Source organism: Salvelinus namaycush, chromosome 29, assembly GCF_016432855.1.
Source record: "Salvelinus namaycush isolate Seneca chromosome 29, SaNama_1.0, whole genome shotgun sequence".
NCBI classification, from domain to species: domain Eukaryota; kingdom Metazoa; phylum Chordata; class Actinopteri; order Salmoniformes; family Salmonidae; genus Salvelinus; species Salvelinus namaycush.
The window spans coordinates 16,507,766-16,527,379 of NC_052335.1; the positions used below are offsets into that span (position 1 = coordinate 16,507,766).

The 19,614-nt window shown below is 41.3% G+C and overlaps 2 protein-coding genes and 1 long non-coding RNA gene across 3 annotated transcripts in view; 2 read left to right on the top strand and 1 right to left on the bottom strand.

Annotated features, from left to right (window-relative positions):
• The window catches only part of LOC120024574 (tumor necrosis factor receptor superfamily member 21-like), a 30,465-nt gene extending 18,856 nt beyond the window's left edge, over positions 1-11,609 (bottom strand). Inside the window, exons 1-2 of the mRNA XM_038968858.1 lie at positions 11,286-11,609; positions 2,226-2,883 (exon numbers count right to left, since the gene is read on the bottom strand). Of these exons, the coding sequence (XP_038824786.1) occupies positions 2,226-2,883; positions 11,286-11,348 (721 nt within the window). The 5' untranslated portion in view covers positions 11,349-11,609. The remainder of the gene's footprint in view (positions 1-2,225; positions 2,884-11,285) is intronic.
• LOC120024586 lies at positions 4,434-11,776 on the top strand. The gene is made up of 2 exons (XR_005472874.1): positions 4,434-4,808; positions 11,590-11,776. It is a non-coding gene; the product is annotated as an uncharacterized LOC120024586 (long non-coding RNA).
• A 6,036-nt stretch (positions 11,777-17,812) lies between these two features.
• Positions 17,813-19,614, top strand: part of LOC120024575 (CD2-associated protein) — a 71,701-nt gene continuing 69,899 nt past the window's right edge. The window contains exon 1 of the mRNA XM_038968859.1: positions 17,813-18,045. Coding sequence (XP_038824787.1) covers positions 18,042-18,045 — 4 coding nt within the window. The 5' untranslated portion in view covers positions 17,813-18,041. The remainder of the gene's footprint in view (positions 18,046-19,614) is intronic.

Sequence of the window (19,614 nt, forward strand, 5' to 3'; positions counted from 1 at the left end):
GCTCACAACGCTGCGCTTCGGTCCAGTTCTTTCGACGGCCGTAACAAACAGTCTCAAATGTCCATCAACTTGTAAACAATCAGCAACAACAACTAAATAGTTAGTTAGTCTCTGAGAACTATACCACTGTTCAAAAGTTTGGGGTCACAGAAATGTCCTTGTTTTCAAAGAAAACATACATGACATGAGTTGCAAAATGAATAGGAAATATAGTCAAGACGTTTACAAGGTTATAAATAATGATTTTTAATTGAAATAATAATTGTGTCCTTCCAACTTTGCTTTCGTCAAAGAATCCTCCATTTGCAGCAATTACAGTTTCTTGGCAGTTTCTCGCATGGAATAGCCTTCATTTCTCAGAACAAGAATAGATTGACGAGTTTCAGAAGAAAGTCTTTGTTTCTGGCAATTTTCAGCCTGTAATCAAACACACAAATGCTGATGCTCCAGATACTCAACTAGTCTAAAGAAGGCCAGTTTTATTGCTTCTTTAATCATTACAAAAGTTTTCAGCTGTGCTAACATAACTGCAAAAGGCTTTTCTAATGATCAATTAGCCTTTTAAAATTATAAACTTGGATTTGCTAGCACAACGTGCCATTGGAACACAGGAATGATGGTTTCTGATAAATGGGGCTCTGTACGCCTATGTAGATATTCCATTACAAATCAGCCGTTTCCAGCTACAATAGTCATTTACAACATTAATAATGTCTACACTGTATTTCTGATCAATTTGATGTTATTTTAATGGACAAAAAATTTGCTTTTCTTTCAAAAACAAGGACATTTCTAAGTGACCCCAAACTTTTGAACGGTAGTGTATGTTGCCATAGTAACATTTTCAATGAGTAACTACTTTTGGGAATGAGTAGTGTCTTCTCTGACCCCAAAAAAACTGTTTAACATTTTTCACATATGTGACTCACCACCTGGATTCGGTCTTACAGTGTGTAGCAAAATCCGAAATTGTGTTTTTTTTACATTGGATAAAAGTAGAGACTCAGAGCTACAAAGGGACAATGGGAAAGTAATTCTGCATTGAAAGGTGATCAACTTGTAAACTCACTTTTGAGAAAATGGCCTTTGAATGTTTTGGTATCTAGTGAAGAGCTCTTCTTTGTCTACACCCATTCAGCATCGTTCACACCTTCTTAAGCCCAACCCATCTCGCTTCGCTCTCGGAGCGCATACTTGACTCTCTGGCCGATGATTTGTTTACCTCTGGATAACATGAAAACAGCCTAACCAGCTCTACTGGCAACAATTTCATTACACTTTTTTGCAGACTTTTACTGACACCGGCTATATTCAACGGGTGTTGTACACACGTCACGTAAAGTTAGCTAACGAGCCAGCCAGCTAACGTTAGCTAGTTAAACAACAATTAACAGTTCCAACAATGCCACAGTGCTGGGAGCTAACCAACAAGGTTCAATGTTAGCTAGCTAACATTAGGCTCTAACTAGAAAAGCAAACAGCTCTGGAATACAAATAATAACGTCAGCTAGGGAGCCAGCCAGCTAACGTTAGCTAGCTAGCTAAGACATATAGTATATATTATAGACAGCCTAATATTTGGTTAGTAGAAAAAAAAGAGTAACGTTTCACTTCAATGCTTATATGTGTTTCCGATGAGAAAACTTTGTGATATTTTTCAATATGACCTGTTAGGCTACATAACACTTGGCTGTTGGGAAGAAAAAACTACAGCCACTACAAAGGAACCGATCTCTCTGTTGAATGTATAGCCTTAATGCTTCCCCCTGTCTTCCTAAGCGTGTGATGTGTCGAAGTAAAAGGGCAGCCGTTTACCCAGTTTATTCCACTTTCCTCTCTATAAGCAATTACAGAACAAATGTAAAGACATGACCTTTGTGGACAAGAGTGAGAACAAGCAAGTGAGGAGTTTGGGATTGAATGGAAACAACATGTTTTCCACCAAAGCAGTGTTGTCTGTGACAAGATCAAACATGTCACTTTATCACTGTACAGTACCTGATGGCCAGGTCAATGTTTGATATGACGGACTACATAGGGAGAATAACAGCCATGTGGAGACATTTTGTTGAGGAACACAAGCCTGTTCTACAGTCTGGTCTTCCCCTTGAGTTTCTACATGAAGATACTCAAATGAAACACATAGCAAAATAGCCTGGGTGGGGGAGCAACAGATATAAATTAGTTTAGGGAGTCGGGTCCACTGTCCCAGGGCACTGCCTTACCTTTGTGTACTGGGCCAGCTGAGGAAGAGGAGGGCTCCTGGATGAAGGCAGACTGTGCAGGTCCCAGGAGGGTGGGGGAGGTGGGAGAAGCAGATCCACAGATGTTGTCTGTCTCTCTGGTGCCTGCTGCCAGTAGGGGCAGACCCTGGGCCAGACAGTCTGTGTGTGTCCTGCACCTCAATACACTGGAAACCACGTCCGAGAAGCTCCCTCGCGCGCACACCTTACAGCTCACATCCTCCACCTCGCTGCCCCTTTTCTTCACCCCTGAGCCCACAGGGCACAGGAAGTGGGGAGTACAGGTGTCCCCCTTGGCGAAGGTGTCCGGGGGGCAGGTGCAGACCCGGTCCAAGGTGGCCGTGCAGGGGAACTTCTCAACGAGGAGGGCGCTGCAGGGCCTCCTGCAGCGGTGGCATTGCTGAACCCCGTTCTCTCCGCGCGTGAATGTGCCCTCGCCACAGCGGCTGCACTCCCTCACGTTGGTCTGGTTGCAGTGCCTGGACACGAAGGTTCCTGCGGGGCACTTGTCACAAACCAGTTGACTGCCCGTGCTTTGGTCTGTGTGGTAGTAGTGGCGGGCAGACAGGGCCACTATCTCAGTGCCAGGGCTGGGTGTCAGAGGCTGGCTAGAGGCCTCACCAACCACACTGTACAGTAGCTGAGAACAGAAAGAAATGACAACAGAGACAGTGTTGAGCTTCGACAATGTACTGCCGAAAAGATGGCAACACATAGAGTCGCAGGTAGAGACCCAGGCCGCAGCTCATTTACCAAATAAATGGATGTGTGAAAACAACCACAGCTAAGGCAAAGTCACCCCTAGAAACCCCCAAACTCTCTGTAGTTAAAGGACAGTGAGTCAGAAACATTTGCAGTGAGTCAACATTATAGGACACATTCTCAACCCTAACATGCTGACCAGACCAGACACGTCGCGTGCGCGAGCGTCGTAAAATAAATTTACAAATCCATGTTATTCAATTATTGCGCGTGCCAACGAGCGTCTGTGTTACCAAGGGCTAAAATAGAAGTAATTCCTATTTCTGACGCAGATCGCGCTGAAAGTCCTGCCTCTCCCATCTCCTCATTGGTTTATAGAAGCAGGTACCCACGTGCCATCTCCTCATTGGTTATACCCACGTGGGTGATTGAAAGACGAACTGTTTTGCCGGTAGTCGTGGTAATACTATGAAAGTTTAGATGCGATCACCATATAAGTTCAACGATGAAAAAGTCTGCAAGGAGGAGAGATGACTAGAAACGATTCGGTTGGCCGTTTTATATGTGGATTAATTGTCGGAGTAGAGGACCTTGTATAGTTCAGGTAAAATAACAACTCAATGTTTATATCCCAGGACAAATTAGCTAGCAACAGCAAGCTAGCTAAATAGGACAAATTAGCTAGCAAGTGCAAGCTAACTAGCTAAATTACCATACATGTTTAATGCTTTTCGACCTGTCCCCAAATTAATGTCATTGGTTCAGAGTTTGTTTTGATATTTTAACCTGCGTGTCGTGATCGCGTTTGGTGAAGGGGGACAAAATCAATGTATGCACGATAGCGCACGATGGCACACCGCACAGCCGGTTTGGGTTCCGTGTAACATGCTGACCAGACCGGACATGAGCGTCGCAAAATAAATATAGAAATCCATGTTATTCAATTATTGCACCCACACTGCTTGCGCGCCAATGAGCGTCTGCAATGCCAATGGCTAAAATAGAACTCCTTTCTATTTCTGACGCAGATCGCGCTGAAAGTCCTGCCTCTCCCATCTCCTCATTGGTTTATAGAAGCAGGTACCCACGTGTCATCTCCTCATTGGTTATACCCACATGGGTGATTGAAACACGAACTGTTGCCGGTCATGGTGGTAATACTATGAAAGTTTATATGCTGATCACCGTATAAATTCAACGATGAAAAAGCCTGGAAGGAGGAGAGATGCCTAGAAACGATTAGTTTGGCCATTTTATGTGTGGATTAATTAGCTAGCAAGTGCAAGCTAACTAGCTAAATTACCATACATGTTTAATGCTTTTCGACCTGTCCCCAAATTCATGTCATTGGTTCAGAGTTTGTTTTGATATTTTAACCTGCGTGTCGTGATCGCGTTTGGTGAAGGGGGACAAAATCAATGTATGCACGATAGCGCACGCGCGCAGCCGGTTTGGGTTCCGTGTAATGCTAAGCTACCTACTGGGCTTTCTCACTTACTGTAATGTGACAGAAGCTTGGTCATGGGTCATGCTCTAACGATGCCACCACTATGGAATACTCCGAGTCAATATTCACGTAATAATAAGAAATTCTCCTACGACTACGCCCACAACTTCATTGTCGATTTTTTGTTATACAGAAATAACAGAAAATGCCGAAAAGCTGCTGTTGTGTTCAATGTACATGTAACCAGGTCAAAAATCCCAACCCTACGGTTTGCAAGTCTCCCATGTAGGGAAATACATACTGCAAGAAGAGCCCTGTGACTTTAGGCTATTTGGCGTGGGAGAGTGGGAAATGTGGGGACCTGGTGTCGAAGTAGGCTACACATAGCTATGTGTGTGGAAAACATTTCGTCACAGGTAAGACATTTAACTTGTTTAGTATAGTCCATTTGTACCACCACTCACCACTTGTAGCTGTATAGTCCGTTTGTTTGTGGTTGTTGATCTTGACTAGCTTAATGTTCCGGTCGGTAGCTAGCTAGCACTCACGTGACTGCTAGCACCGTCATAAAAAGGGGCATGAGTGATGGAAGCCCTACAATATTATGTTTTGTATGCAGTGAGAATGCTCTGGAGCAGGCAATGTTGAAAAGTAATCTTTAAACATCTTGTACTTTTCTTAAATGTAGTTTTGTAATACACTAAAACATGTAGACAACAAGAAAATTGGGTTTGAAAAATGTCAAGTTTTTACTGTGGGTTAACCTATGTAACCACAGGTTGTTTTCCCCAGAGGCGGGCAGGGACGCGATGTTCTATCTAATACCGACTGGGACTATGGATAAGTATATTATGTCTACAATCAATATAATTCCATTAGTACTAATAGAATGTTGAGTTTTTCTGTTGTCATCAGTCTTTTGGTGTTGTTGCTACAACCTATAATAGATCCAAAAAATGAATTGAAATAACTTTGTAAAGAGACTAAATATATATCCGTCTATTTTTAATCAAGGCGAGCTCAACATGGTTGTATTTAGTTATTTTAATATTTACAGTGCATTCGTAAAGTATTCAGACACCTCGACTTTTTCCACATTTTGTTACGTTACAGCATTATTCGAACATGGATTCAATTATGTTTTTTCCTCAACAATCTACACACAATACCACATTATTACAAAGGGAAAACATGTTCTTAGAAATGTTTCCAAATGTATTAAAAATTAAAAACAAGAAATACCTTATTTACATAAGTATTCAGACCCTTTGCTCTGAGACACGAAATTGAGTTCAGGTGCATCCTGTTTCCATTGATCATCCTTGAGATGTTTCTTTAACTTGATTGTAATCCACCTGTGTTAAATTCAATTGATTGGACATGATTTGGAAAGGCACACACCTGTCTATAAAAGGTCCTACAGTTGACAGTGCATGTCAGAGCAAAAACCAAGCCATGGGGTCAAAGGAATTGTCCGTAGAGCTCAGAGACAGTATTGTGTCGAGGCACAGATCTGGGGAAGGGTACCAAAAAATGTCTGCATCATTGAAGGTCCCCAAGAACACAGTGGCCTCCATCATTCTTAAATAGAAAAAGTTGGGAAACACCAATACTCCTCCTAGAGCAGGCCGCCCAGCCAAACTGAGCAATCGGGGGAGAAGGACCTTGGTCAGTGAGGTGACCAAGACCCGACGGTCACTCTGACAGAGCTCTAGAGTTCCTCTGTGGAGATGGGAGAACCTTCCAGAAGGACAACCATCTCTGCAGCACTCCATCAATCAGGCCTTTTATGGTAGTTGCCAGACGGAAGCCACTCCTCGGTAAAAGGTACATGACAGCCCACTTGGAGTTTGCCAAAAGGCACCTAAAGACTCTCAGACCATGAGAAACAATATTCTCTGGTCTGATGAAACCAATATTGAACTCTTTGGCCTGAATGCCAAGCATCACGTCTGGAGGAAACCCGGCACCATCCCTATGGTGAAGTATGGTGGTGGCAGCATCATGCTGTGGGGATGTTTTACATTGGCAGGGACTGAGAGACTAGTCAGGATCGAGGGAAAGATGAACGGAGCAAAGTACAGAGAGATCCTTGATGAAAACCTTCTGCAGAGCGCTCAGGACCTCAGACTGGGGTGAAGTTTGACCTTCCAACGGGACAACCACCCTAAGTACACAGCCAAGACAACGCAGGAGTGGCTTTGGGACAAGTCTCTAAATGTCCTTGAGTGGCCCAGCCAGAGCCCGGATTTGAACCCGATCTAACGTCTATAGAGAGACCTAAAAATAGCTGTGCAGTGACGCTTCCCATCCAACCTGACAGAGCTTGAGAGGATCTGCAGAGAAGAATGGGAGAAACTCCTCAAATACAGGTGTTCCAAGTTTGTAGCGCCATGCCCAAGAAGACTTAAGGTTGTAATCGCTGCCAAAGGTGCTTCAACAAAGTACTGAGTAAAGGGTCTGAATACTTATGTAAATGTGATATTTCCGTTTTTTGGCAAACATTTTGAAAAAATAGTTTTTGCTTTGGCATTATGGGGCATTGTGTGTAGATTGATGAGGGGAAAAAACGATATAATCAATTTTAGAATAAGGCTGTAACATAACAAAATGTGGAAAAAGTCAAGGAGTCTGAATACTTTCTGAATTCACCGTATGGTAAGCACATCCAGCCAAGGGACATGAAAATATGTTAGATTCTCAATAGTAAGCACTTAAAATCCATTCAAATTACAGGTACCACAATTTTTTTTTTTGTATTATTATTATTTTTTTAGGGGTGGTACCACAACTTGGCTGATGTTCTAAACAGCACATTGAGGAACTTCATCAACATGTTATCTGGTGAAAAAACAGAGTAGCCAATGTTCTGTTGATGTGTGATGACCTTCTGTTTGACTTTCGCTGAAGGGAATTCTTTCAGGACCAGTAAACGCTGCCATTCTGAAGTGATTATGGGCTTGAATGTGTTCCGCATCCACAACAGCCCTCCTACAATCCTTTCACTGTATTTACAGTACATCCAGTCTAGCCCTAATGCATGTTTTATTTCCTCTCTTAAATGTGGAGCTGGCTGGGATGTGACTCTTTTTTTCAATTTTTTTGGGCCAGGGTGTCAATTTATCACAGAAATATGATGTTGGAGGTAATAACCGCTGATAGGCAGGGAGAGCAAGGGAAGCTGCATCATCACTTTCTGTACATGCAGGACCCTGTTAAAAGTTAGGAGGCAAATCCAGAGTGCTTTTAATGGTTTACACACTTTTCAAAGTCTGGGCCTCCCTTCAGAAACAACAATTTGTTGCGCAATTGCGCCTAACCATGGGCACATTCCTTTGCCCAGGCGTTGCTGACGCATGCCAGATCTTACAATGCCTGGATAGGTCATTTATGTATCAGCTAACCACATCAAGGTTGCGTTCCCTTGCTCAGACGTCGCATGAATTGACCAATGGTTGCATGCCACACCATCTACTGTGCCGTTGGGCACAAGATTGCTATAATATTTGATGTGGTTAGCAGCTATCTGATAAGTAAAATACCTATCCAGGCATTTTAAGATCTGGCCTGCGTCAGCAATGCCTGGGCAGAGCAACACGCCCCATGTGTTATAGCAATCTGGTGCCTGATGGCACAGTCAATGATGTGGCATGCAACCATTGTTTGATGCATGCAACGTCTGTGCTGGGGAATGTAACCACCTCTACAAACCCTAGTCTTAATTACCTTTTTAAAACAATGCCATGCATATTTGAAGTCAGGCACTGGAGGAGACAGTCATCAAATTCTGCAGATGACTGGACAAATTCCCCTCTACAGACCAGGGGCCCTAAGGGGTCTGTCCACTTCCCAGGACTCATTACTAAACAATAACAGTGGTCCCAGGACTACATTTTTTGTAGAATCTTCTGAGTTTCATTCGGTTATGTAAAATCATCATGTGAAAATCGACCCCTTGAGAAGGAAAGCACATTTGAAGATTAGGGGTAATTAAGGGCAACATCATTACTCAAACCATCTCATTTTTAGCCCACACACTCTGCCTGTTGATGATGATCATGAGGAACAAAATGTTCCAGCTCCAGCCACATCACATATTTACCCAATAAAAAGCAAGTGTGCAACTGGTAATATTCAACGTGACACACTGCAGGTACAATGGTTTGGTGGCCTGAAAAGCGGTGTGTGTGAATGTGTGTGTGTGTGAGAGAGAGCGAGTGAATGTCCCTCCCTTCTAGCTCAGATAAGAGAGCAGGTTCATGTCCCTGCATCTCCTGTTTGAAAAAACGCACTGCTGGCATCCTGTCAGGAGACTGCCCATCAACACCACACCTCACCGTCTGTGAGTGGCCATGAATCACTGATAACTACCTCTATTACTCTGAATCTACCTCAAGCCTCTTCAGCATTTCATACCTGCCATGCAGGATACAAAGAGAAGGGGATACATACTGTAGTATAATCTTGTTTGTAGATATCTATTCAGTAGTATCCTCTAAATCTAATACATTTGATACATGATGGATGTGTATAGGCTACACATCTGTTGATAGGACATTATTAATACTGAAGGGAAACGCTAAAACCATAGCATCACTAGTTCTATGACTCATATGTTTCGAGCTGAACCCCAGGAGGTTAGTGATAGTGATATCAGTATGCTACCTCCCTGGCTGGAGGACAGAGGGAAGAGAGGAGAGGAAAGGATGGGCCAGCCCGTTTATGCCGTGTCACTGCAGTGCTACTGCTGGTTGCAGGGCTGGTTCCTGGAGACAGCCAGACTCAGCAAAATCTGCACTGCCTGCCTGAACACTCTGTAATTCAACCTCCAACAACAACACGCCTGCCCCAAGACGCACACAACCCCTTTGTACAGGGCCTCTTTGCACATCATACACCCAACAGTAACACAAAGAAAATGCTTAGGCGTTTGGGCAATGGTTTTCAATCAACATGGTTCAGTGACATGTTGAACCAGAACCATCTTTCGGTTTCAACAATTTGTCATCCTTACTGTGAGAGGATGATGTGATCCATCTTCACATGTTCTGCATGAGACATCTGTGACAAGATGGCACACCCAGTTCCCTAAGTATACTGTCAGTTATGTACCTAAGGTCTAGGGGTCGAGTGCACATGATGACAACCCCTGTGATTGTGAGTGTGTGTGTGTGTGTGCATGTGAGTGTGCATGTGCCTGTCCATGTGTTAGGTAACGCCTCAAAATTTTGCCGACTGCATAGGCAAGCATATCTCTGAGCACACACAAAGGGAAAGTATTCATCAGAAATCTGATACGGAAATGGACAGACACACTGCCATTAGGCAGGTGTATTTTTTAAAATATATTTTTTTTACATTTCCTGACATTATCTTAAAAATAACCGCATATACAGTACATACATGTGCCGCAACATGCTGCATTCCATTGTTGTTGTCAGAGCCTCTGGTATCATCCACAACATTTAGCTCACATCCTATCTGTGCTGTTGTACATGGAAGATATGGATGTTTGCCACAACAGTGCAAAAGTAACTCTGTGTGTATCTTGAACATCATTGAGATTTCCATAAGCCATTACAGTACCAGATAACACACAACCAAACCAGCACCTGTTGCAACATCATCATGCAACTAAACGGAGAGGAAAAGTGAGTCTGTTAGGATGCAGTCATGCCTCATTTATCACTGACAAAAGCCAGTGGAGCCTCCTCCTTCATGGGCCAGTGAAGAATATTCTTGCTAATGTCACAATGTACTGCCAACAACGCATCACAAACAACCAGTGGACTTCGCCTGAGAGAAGATGCACAGAGGGGCCCAAACACAGAACTGACTGACATGCATTGTAATATTTGAATGGAAAATATAATTTTGTTAAAATATCTGTTCCATGGTGATGCTAGGAGATAAGGACACCCCATATACTGCTTAAATGTTAATCATTGATTGTAGTGGATGATGGACTACATTATCTGTAAAGAAGGTTAGATACCACCCTACTATCAGGATTTGTCCAGATAATACAAATAAATAAAAAATTGTATAAATTGGTAAATAAACATGCATAGATTTCTATTTGGTATGTTCTCTCTGGCTGATATGTTGGTATAGCGCTCATATATACATTGCCCTGCACTGTAAGTTCTGAGTCCATTCCCGAAATATTAATAAGGCCAAAATACATGGATCTATGTATAAATGAAAACATTACTTAAATATACGTGTTAAATTGGATGGAGGCAGGGTGGGTCAACATCCACTACAGCATTTCAAATGTAGTCAATGTTTTCCCTATGTTTTTCTCCAGCATGGAGAAACAAAGCCTCAAGTCTTTGTATGTGAACCTGACGTCTTTGTATGGGATGTTTTCAGTACATATATGATCTCATAGGGGTAGAGTCCCATGAAAGCTGTTTGAATACAGTGCTTCTTAAGATGATATTATATATCATAAATATTTTACAGTAAATTCGTGTACAATGAATTCATGCTAGATAATAACAATAAATTATTCCCATTTACAGGTAACCTGCAATATGATGAATATTTGTGCCATTCTCATTGGGCAAACAATAGAGTCATATTTGTGCTATTGTTCTCCATCCTTCCATTCTGTTCTGACAATAGATGTGTTTTATATATATATATATATATATATATATATATATATAGATGTAGTAGCCTATTATACTATATTACCTGTACAATACATGAATTATAGAATAATCAAAGTTAACAATATATTCACTTGACTAATTGCACATACCGGCAAGTTTAAATCGGGACATACGCAAAAATAGGCGATGTCTCTTTAAATCGAGAACCTGCCGGGGAGTAACGTTACTCCTATAATAAGAATAAAATAATAGACAAAGGTGTCTTGTACTTACCGCCACAGACACACAGAGCACTGACATTTTCCAGTTCTGAGCAAATGTTTGGCTACTTCTCATCGCACAGGGTGGTACATCATTCCTGCATGAGCAGGGCACATATTCTAGAAACACTACTGGCTATGAAGCAATACCAACAATCTACTGCTGGTGTTCCTTCAACCGGCAGTTTTTTATAGTCTGTGTGGCGAGGGTGGACTAGCTTCAGATAGTATGAGATGAGAGATTGGTTCTGAAAGAATTGTATAATTCCCATAGCGATAATGGATAAGAAACTGAAATTCTGCCTCCTTTGGTCCAGGTTCCTGTGCGGTCTATGCAGCAAAGCCAGGGCGATGACTGAATAGGGCGGGTACTGGCGACAGACGTCACCAACGAAACTCGGTACTGGCGCTCCGCTCGCCCAAACCAAACGCAGTTGACTCAGTTTCCAGGAAGAAATTGCATTTACATTGGGAGACAAATGAAAATACAGTATGTCGGCTTTATATGTCTGGTGTCCTTTACTTTCAAATACACCAGCATGGAAAATAACTCTTAGGCTCAAACTGAGGTTACATTTCATGTTGATGAAGCTATGTAGATTATAGATAATACAATAGACAAATATTGACTGATCTAACGTTAGCACAATGACTGGATGTCAATGGTAACAGCTGTTATAGCATAGAGTTAGCAAGTCATTGTGCTAACGATAGTTAGCAATTGAGCTAACACTAGTTAGCAACTTCAAACTGCATGAAGAGACATAACAATGGTATCCACAAGTTCATCTGACTCTGGGGAAGTAAATTGCCAAAATCCCGAAGTATACCTTTAAATATGTACAGTGGGCTTTAAAGGCCCAGTGCAGTCAAAAACGTGATATTTATCTGTGTTTTATATATATTTCCACCCTGTGAGGTTGGAATAATGCTGTGAATTTGTGAAAATTATGCTAATGCCCTTTTAGTGTAAGAGCTGTTTGAAAAGACCGCCTGAAATTTCAGCCTGTTTTTATGGGATGGAGTTTTGACCTGCCTGATGACATCACCAGGCGGAAAATTAGTTAATAGACCAATAAGAAAGAGTTCCAAACCTCTCTGCCAATAACAGCTAGTTTTCACCTCCCTACACAGACCACTTTGTTGCTTGAGAAATTGCTCTTTGCTAATATGTTATTTTTGTATTTTTTTTACCAGTTTAATTGAAAACAAAGTAAGGTGCTTAATTGTTACCCATACATTATTTGAAATTGAGATAAAAACAGCTGCATTGGACCTTTAACTCTGCCACCCCAAGGCATATTTAAACTAGGGCAAATCACATAATTTCCCTATGTTTTACTCCTCGCTCACAATGTCAATTAATGGACAATTAGTCCATTGTCGAGCACAGGGATGGGATGTCACCCTATTTTAGCATGCTGTTCTGTGATTTTAAAAAAGCTAAAAGATCCACTACCAAATGGTAGCCTTCACCCATACTTTCTGTTTTGTGATAGGGGATTTGCACATATTTTTGCATGTCACACAAACAGTGGGATTGGGTTCATATTGGCACAGTCATGCGGACTCTGCACATTTTAAGAATGGGAATTCTCTGTTTAATCCCCAAACCATTATTACCATGAGACTGCCATGTCTACTACACAGCTGAATGAGCCGTTCAATTCATGTGTGTCAGTGGAAAAGCAATGGCCCAGGTCCAGCATCAGTGATGCAGGATATTGTGCTTTGCCTTCAGACAGTGACTCCAAATAGAGCCAGCGGATCGAGGAGCGCAACACTATATCTGACGTGCACGGGGAGATAAAGGGATGAAATGGGAAAAAGCCCTCACATGCCACTATGTAAGTTGGATAGTGACTCAGTAGATGGATAGAAAATGCAGATATAGTGCCAGAGACTGTCTGGGGATTCGCCTGCCTGGCCAACATTCCTGTGCACTCAAGCTGTGACGTGACATTCAACATGGATTTCCTTCCCTTCGCTTTAGGGGCATCTCTGTTGCCCTCAGATTAAATGTCACTAGATTGCTTTAAATATAACCAGATATAGGAAGGTGAGAAGTGTCTCCAAGTTCTGCGCTCAAATCAAATGTTTTAATCAAGTATAAAATAATGTTATGGGGACTGCTGGGTGCTCAGTATCTGTTGAAATGTGACCAGGAAGTAGGGCAAATATCTAGTGAAAAATGCTAGTTGGCAGGTTTTAAGAGTCTGCTTAATTCACTCATCTGGTACATGTGGGATAAAAATATGTTTGACATTCCCTGGGGATTTAGGCTACACCAGAAGGGCATGGGATGTGGTTGAATCAACGTTGTTTCACATCATTTCAATGAAATTACATTGAATGTGGAATAGACTTTGAATTGACGTCTGTGCCCAGTGGGTACTTTATATTAATAATATATTTCAGTCCGAGCCTTTTATATATATCGTTTTTATATTTGTTACTAATGCTTTAGAATTAAATGAACGTGCGGCCTTGAGATGTTTTGGGAGAGAATGCATGCCACTTTTAGGAATTGAAATGATAGGCTGATCTTCATCAACCTTCTTGATATTGATAGCATAATATATTAAAATATTTTACCAGTTGTCCACTAGCTACAAAACAATTAGACATTTTGAAATGCCTTATAGATATCTAATATAAATTGCCTACTAATCTTAGAGGCAGTTCTATTCAGCATAGGTCTACTCCTCTGTTTGTGTCTATCTTTCTCAGACTCTGTTCCACAAGCCAACTGCTGCAATAGGAACATTAAGTTGGACCTCTGCTGGTCATTTTGGTCTGTTACAACCTGACGAGTGGATGTGTCTTGACTGTCTTCTGAAGTTAAAAAAAAATAATATTTAGCCTACTGTAACTGCTCTATCATCTATAATCAAACTCTGTATTCTGTGTTTATTTAAGTAGCCTATTGTTGGCTATTGTATTATCTTGTGTGATATGTTTCTAAAATAAATTGAGTATAGGCCTTTATGAATTTGTGATAAATAGGCCTACTAAAGGCAAGTGAGAGTAGCCTAAGCTACGTCTAACATTAGTGTGACATTTGCCTCACTTGGCACCAAACTCCACACTCTAGACTCCGCATTCACGTGCTAATCGGGACCTAGTAAACTCTGCAATATCTGACTTTCTAACTGGTTGTAGTTTCACAGTTCCGATTTGGCAATTTACATTATTGTTTGTTATTTTGTAAGTCTACCTCTGTCAAGGTTCGGCAACGTCCAATAGTCTATACATTTTTAAAATCCAGTTTTATTCACCTTCTCAGTTTTGCACCGGAATCATGCCTGACTCCTGATGCTTTGCACCCCCCCTGACAAGACAGTAGGGTTCACTATTTTACAATTAGCTTAAATACACTGAACAATAATATAAACACAACATGTAACAATTTCAAAGATTTTACTGAGTTACAGTTCATATAAAGAAATCAGTCATTTGAAATAAATGCATTAATTCCACTAGCCTCTGCGTAAAAACAAAAATCTATGGATTTCACATGATTAGGAATACAGATATGCATCTGTTGGTCACAGATACCTTAAAAAATAAGGTAGGGACGTGGATCAGAAAACCAGTCAGTATCTGGTGTGACCACCATTTTCCTCGTGCAGCGTAACACATCTCCTTTGCATAGAGTTGATCAGGCTGTTGGTTGTGGCCTGTGGAGTGTTGTCCCACTCCTCTCCAATGGCTGTGCGAAGTTGCTGGATATTGAAGGGAACTGGAACACGCTGTCATACACGTCGATCTAGAGTATCCCAAACATGTTCAATGGGTGACATGAGTATGCAGGCCATGGAAGAACTGGGACATTTTCAGCTTCCGGGAATTGTGTACAGATCCTTGTGACATGGGGCCGTGCATTATCATGCTGAAACATGAGGTCATGGCGGCGGATGAATGGCACGTCAATGGGCCTCAGGATCTCATCACGGTATCTCTGCATTCAAATTGCCATCGATAAAATGCAATTTTGTTCGTTGTCTGTAGCTTATGCCTGCCCATACCATAACCCCACTACCACCATGCGGCACGCTGTTCACAATGTTGACATCAGCAAACCGCTCGCTGACACAACGCCATGCACACTGTCTGCCAACTGCCCGGTACAGTTGAAACCGGGATTCATCCGTGAAGAGCACACTTCTCCAGATGTGGAGGTCCTGGGCTGGCGTGGTTACACGTGGTCTCCGGTTGTGAGGCCAGTTGGACATAATGCAAAATTATGTAAAACAACGGAGGCGGCTTATGGTAGAGAAATTAACATTACATTCTCTGGCAACAACTCTGGTGGACATTCCTGCAGTCAGCATGCCAATTGCATGCTCCCTCAACTTGAGACATCTGTGGCATTGTGTTGTGTGACAAAATTGCACATTTTATGGTGGCCTTTTATTGTACCCAGCACAAGGTACACCTGTGTAATGATCATGCTGTTTAATCAGCTTCTTGATATGCCACACCTGTCAGGTGGATTGATTATCTTGGCAAAGGATATATGCTCACTAACAGGGATGTAAACAAATTTGTGTACAACATTTGAGAGAAATAAGCTTTTTATTCATATGGAACCTTTCTGGAATCTTTTATTTCAGCTCATGAAACATTGGACCAACACTTTACATGTTGCATTTATACAGTATTTTAGTTCAGTATACATACCATAGTTTTCAAAAAGGATTTCAGATTACACTCTGTGTCAATGTTAGGATTTTCAACACAAGGTGGCAGCACATCGCTCTAAGTGTCAATGTTCACTGATCAGAGACATAGGCTATAGTATAAAAGCCAGCAACCAGCAAATTAAAGTCCATTGTTTTCTGACAGTGATTGCATTAATAATATAACATATATTCCCAGTATACAGTTTCAATATACAGTAACTGAAAATAGTTGGTACTTTGCTTGCCATTGCAGTATTACTGTAAAAGTTTAGTGTGTGTATTTATTTGACTGAATGAACCATAAAACATACCAATAAGAGATCAAAGTGATGGTACTGAATCTTCATTCTCTACTATAAACTAGATCTCTATTCCCCAGTCTGAGCCGGCCCTGGTGTCCCTCCATGTTTAGCATTTCTGTGGTTAGATTCATTTGAATATAATTTGTGTTTACGCTGCTTTCTATAGGATGTTGATACTCTTCTCAAATGGACCCACTCAAGCGAATTTGCACTCTGTACTTCCTTTTAAAGTGACACTGCATGTAGTACAGATAGGCCAAACATGGATTTCTCTGTTAAGAGGGGACAGGGGAGACAGATGGGACTCACTGGACCAACTCTTCATCGGAATTTAGGACCAGCGATTTTTCCTGAGCATATGAACTGACAAGGAGAAACTTGGGCCCTAGTCATAGCCTAGGTATATAATTGATATCGTTATTTTAACAATTTGCTATACTATAGGTCCCCAACTTTTTCCTCGTCAGGTAATGTGGTCAGGAAAAAACCCAAGCCCTAATCATAATGCAGTCTACATAGGAAAACTGTGAGCTTTAGCAGTTCAAATAATAGCAACAAAATAGATGTTTGAAAAGCATAAACTCTGCATGTCTCAGTACATTGACAGTAGGCTGATAAATCTGCTCCCCTGCACAGTATACGATGCAAAGATATTGTGCATTTAATGTGAAAATGTAATTTTGTCAGAACAGCTGGGGAGAACCCTACTGAGTTTGACGTAGAACAAACACACGCTAACAATGATTCATGGCATGTAGGATGCACATACACACAGAGAGAGAGACTGTCTAGCTCTCCCTGTATTTATCCCTCATCTCAGTCTGCGAATTGGCCACTAAAATAACTCTCAGCATAAACCTCACATGCCATTATTTGGTCAATTAAACAGGGGAATTATGAAATGTGACAGATTGGCTTTTGGGCCAGAGCACCAAGGTGTGTACCCCCCACCACATACACACCTCTCTCTCTCACTCTTCTCTCTCTGTCTCTCTTTCTTTCTCTCTCTCTCTCTCTCTCTCTCTCTCTCTCTCTCTCTCTCTCTCAAGAAGTGGTATGGGACACTACGTGAATATGTAGTTTCATCACACAGTGCCATTCACAAGCTCAAATATTTATTTATAAGAAACAAATATAAAATAAAATATATTAGTTACCTATTTAATACAATGAAAGCGCGGAATGACCATTATATTCGCTGGACTCGGATCCGGTCAGGGCTACCCCCGAATTCACTACAATATGGTCAAGATAGGCTCCATGGTCCCATGTCGCCCCCATGGGCCGATTGTCGTCTGATGATGCAAATGTCAAAACGAATGTTCACCAGGAAACTAATGGCCACCGTTGACGCTCAACACTGATTCAAGTGATGGACTTCTTTGATCCCCAAACCATTACACTGTTCATGCTCTCGGCTAATGAACGAATGGCAGTCCAACTTCCTCTCGCGGGACTCTCCTTTCTAAATATCGCGGTGTTTCCTTCTGTTTTGTATGTGTGTGGCAGGCGTAGTTTCAGGCAAGTCTAAGAAAGGTGGAGACTTTCGGGATAACTTCCTGTACAATAATCTTGATATCATTAGCTACAAAGATAGGTTTGTTTGGCTGTTCAAGCAAAGACGAATGGCTTAAGTAACGGTGTGCTAAACTTGATTATCGGTATTGAATTAAATACACATACAGTAGCTAGCATTCAAGCTGCTATATAACTCAAGCAACCGGATAGCAGATTCCAAACATCTCATATATCGAGACGGTCCTGGCCACATTGAAGGACAGTATGGGTGAGTATTTTCGTTGTGTGGTTTTTGTTTATCGTTATGCTTATCCGATGTTCCCCGCTTCAAATTGCCTTGCTTTAACCAATAAGAGGGATACATTGACATCATCAATCGTGACTGGATTTTGAGTAAAGTTATGCTCCTTGTGAGATGGATCAATCCACAAACGTTAAGTTAGCTAGCTAGTTACAATAAGTTAGCTACCATCAAGACGTGATAATGTCAGATAGCTAGCTAAATCCATAGCTTCCATGCTGTCATTAGCTGCATCTTGTCAGCAAGTTAACTCAATTATCTAACTACATAGTTGGCGCTAACCAGGCAATTCAATGGCCATGTTTTTGCGTCAGGAGTAATGGCTGCTGTATGCATGTACAGTAGTTAGCACCAACTAATAATTTCAATGTTTTAATAGCTCCAGTGGAAAAGCAAATGGGATGCCATCTTCTCCACCTTCGCCTTTGTACTTGTTTGTTTACTTAGCTACAAGGGTTGTGCTTTGAGACTTAAGTAACGTTAGCTAAGAAGCAACATTTCCCTCCTACTGCTTGTTATTTTTGTACAGCATTCCAAGCTAGGTTTGCCCTTGGATAGCTTTCTTGCAAATATTGTGTCAAATAGGTTTGACACATTTCATTGACTTTCGACAGTCTCAGTTCCACACCCAAAGTATGGAGGGGATGATCTTGACACATTGAAAATGTGAATCTGCATTTCATGAAGCCAGTTAGCTGAACGCGTAATGTTGGATGTGTAATATTCAGAGTGAAGTTGTTCAACACTTCGCTATGTTGTGAAACTGGTTCAGGTTAAGACTTATTTTTAAACATACTGTTCACACGACAAGATGGTGTCTTCGGTTTATTACTGGGTTGTCTTTTCGTATAGAGGTTCAGTAACTAACTTGCTTTGCAGTAGCTGATATGTTTAAACATGTCAGAGACAGTTGTGAGCCCCTCACATTCTCTCTCTGTGGCATGCTCTCAATCTTTCCATCTCATACTTTGCACATCTGCAGTGTGGTTTGTCTTAAAGGGCAGATAGCATAAACATAACATATGGATTTTCATTACAATACGTATCAAAGTCCCAATGTGAAGTTACACCTCAATTTCTTTTTTCGAGTTATTACATAAAACTGATCAGAATACCAAAGAATGCTGACGTCATGCTTGAAATAACATTTGCAGGGTGTGATGCAATATGGAGGACCCTGCAAGCCAGCCTATTCCCCACAATGTAAACTCTTAACAGAAATAACGTAAAATGTATAACTTTAAATTAAACAATCGTAGGTACTCATAACTATTGGTTTCAATACAATGTCAGCCAACTACCAAGCAAATACTTTATGAATTTATATTTACAAATCAGCTTGCAAGGTTGCTAGCCTGCTAAAGTTAGCCCTACTATCCTGTTAATGTTACATTAACCAATTGCTATCAACACCTAGCTTACAGCTACGTTAAAGTAAACCAACATTTTGGAAATACATAACGCCATTTAACAAATTTTCAAATAATGTGGCCGATAAATTTGTTCATATGGCTGAAGGCTAAAAACAGCCAATAT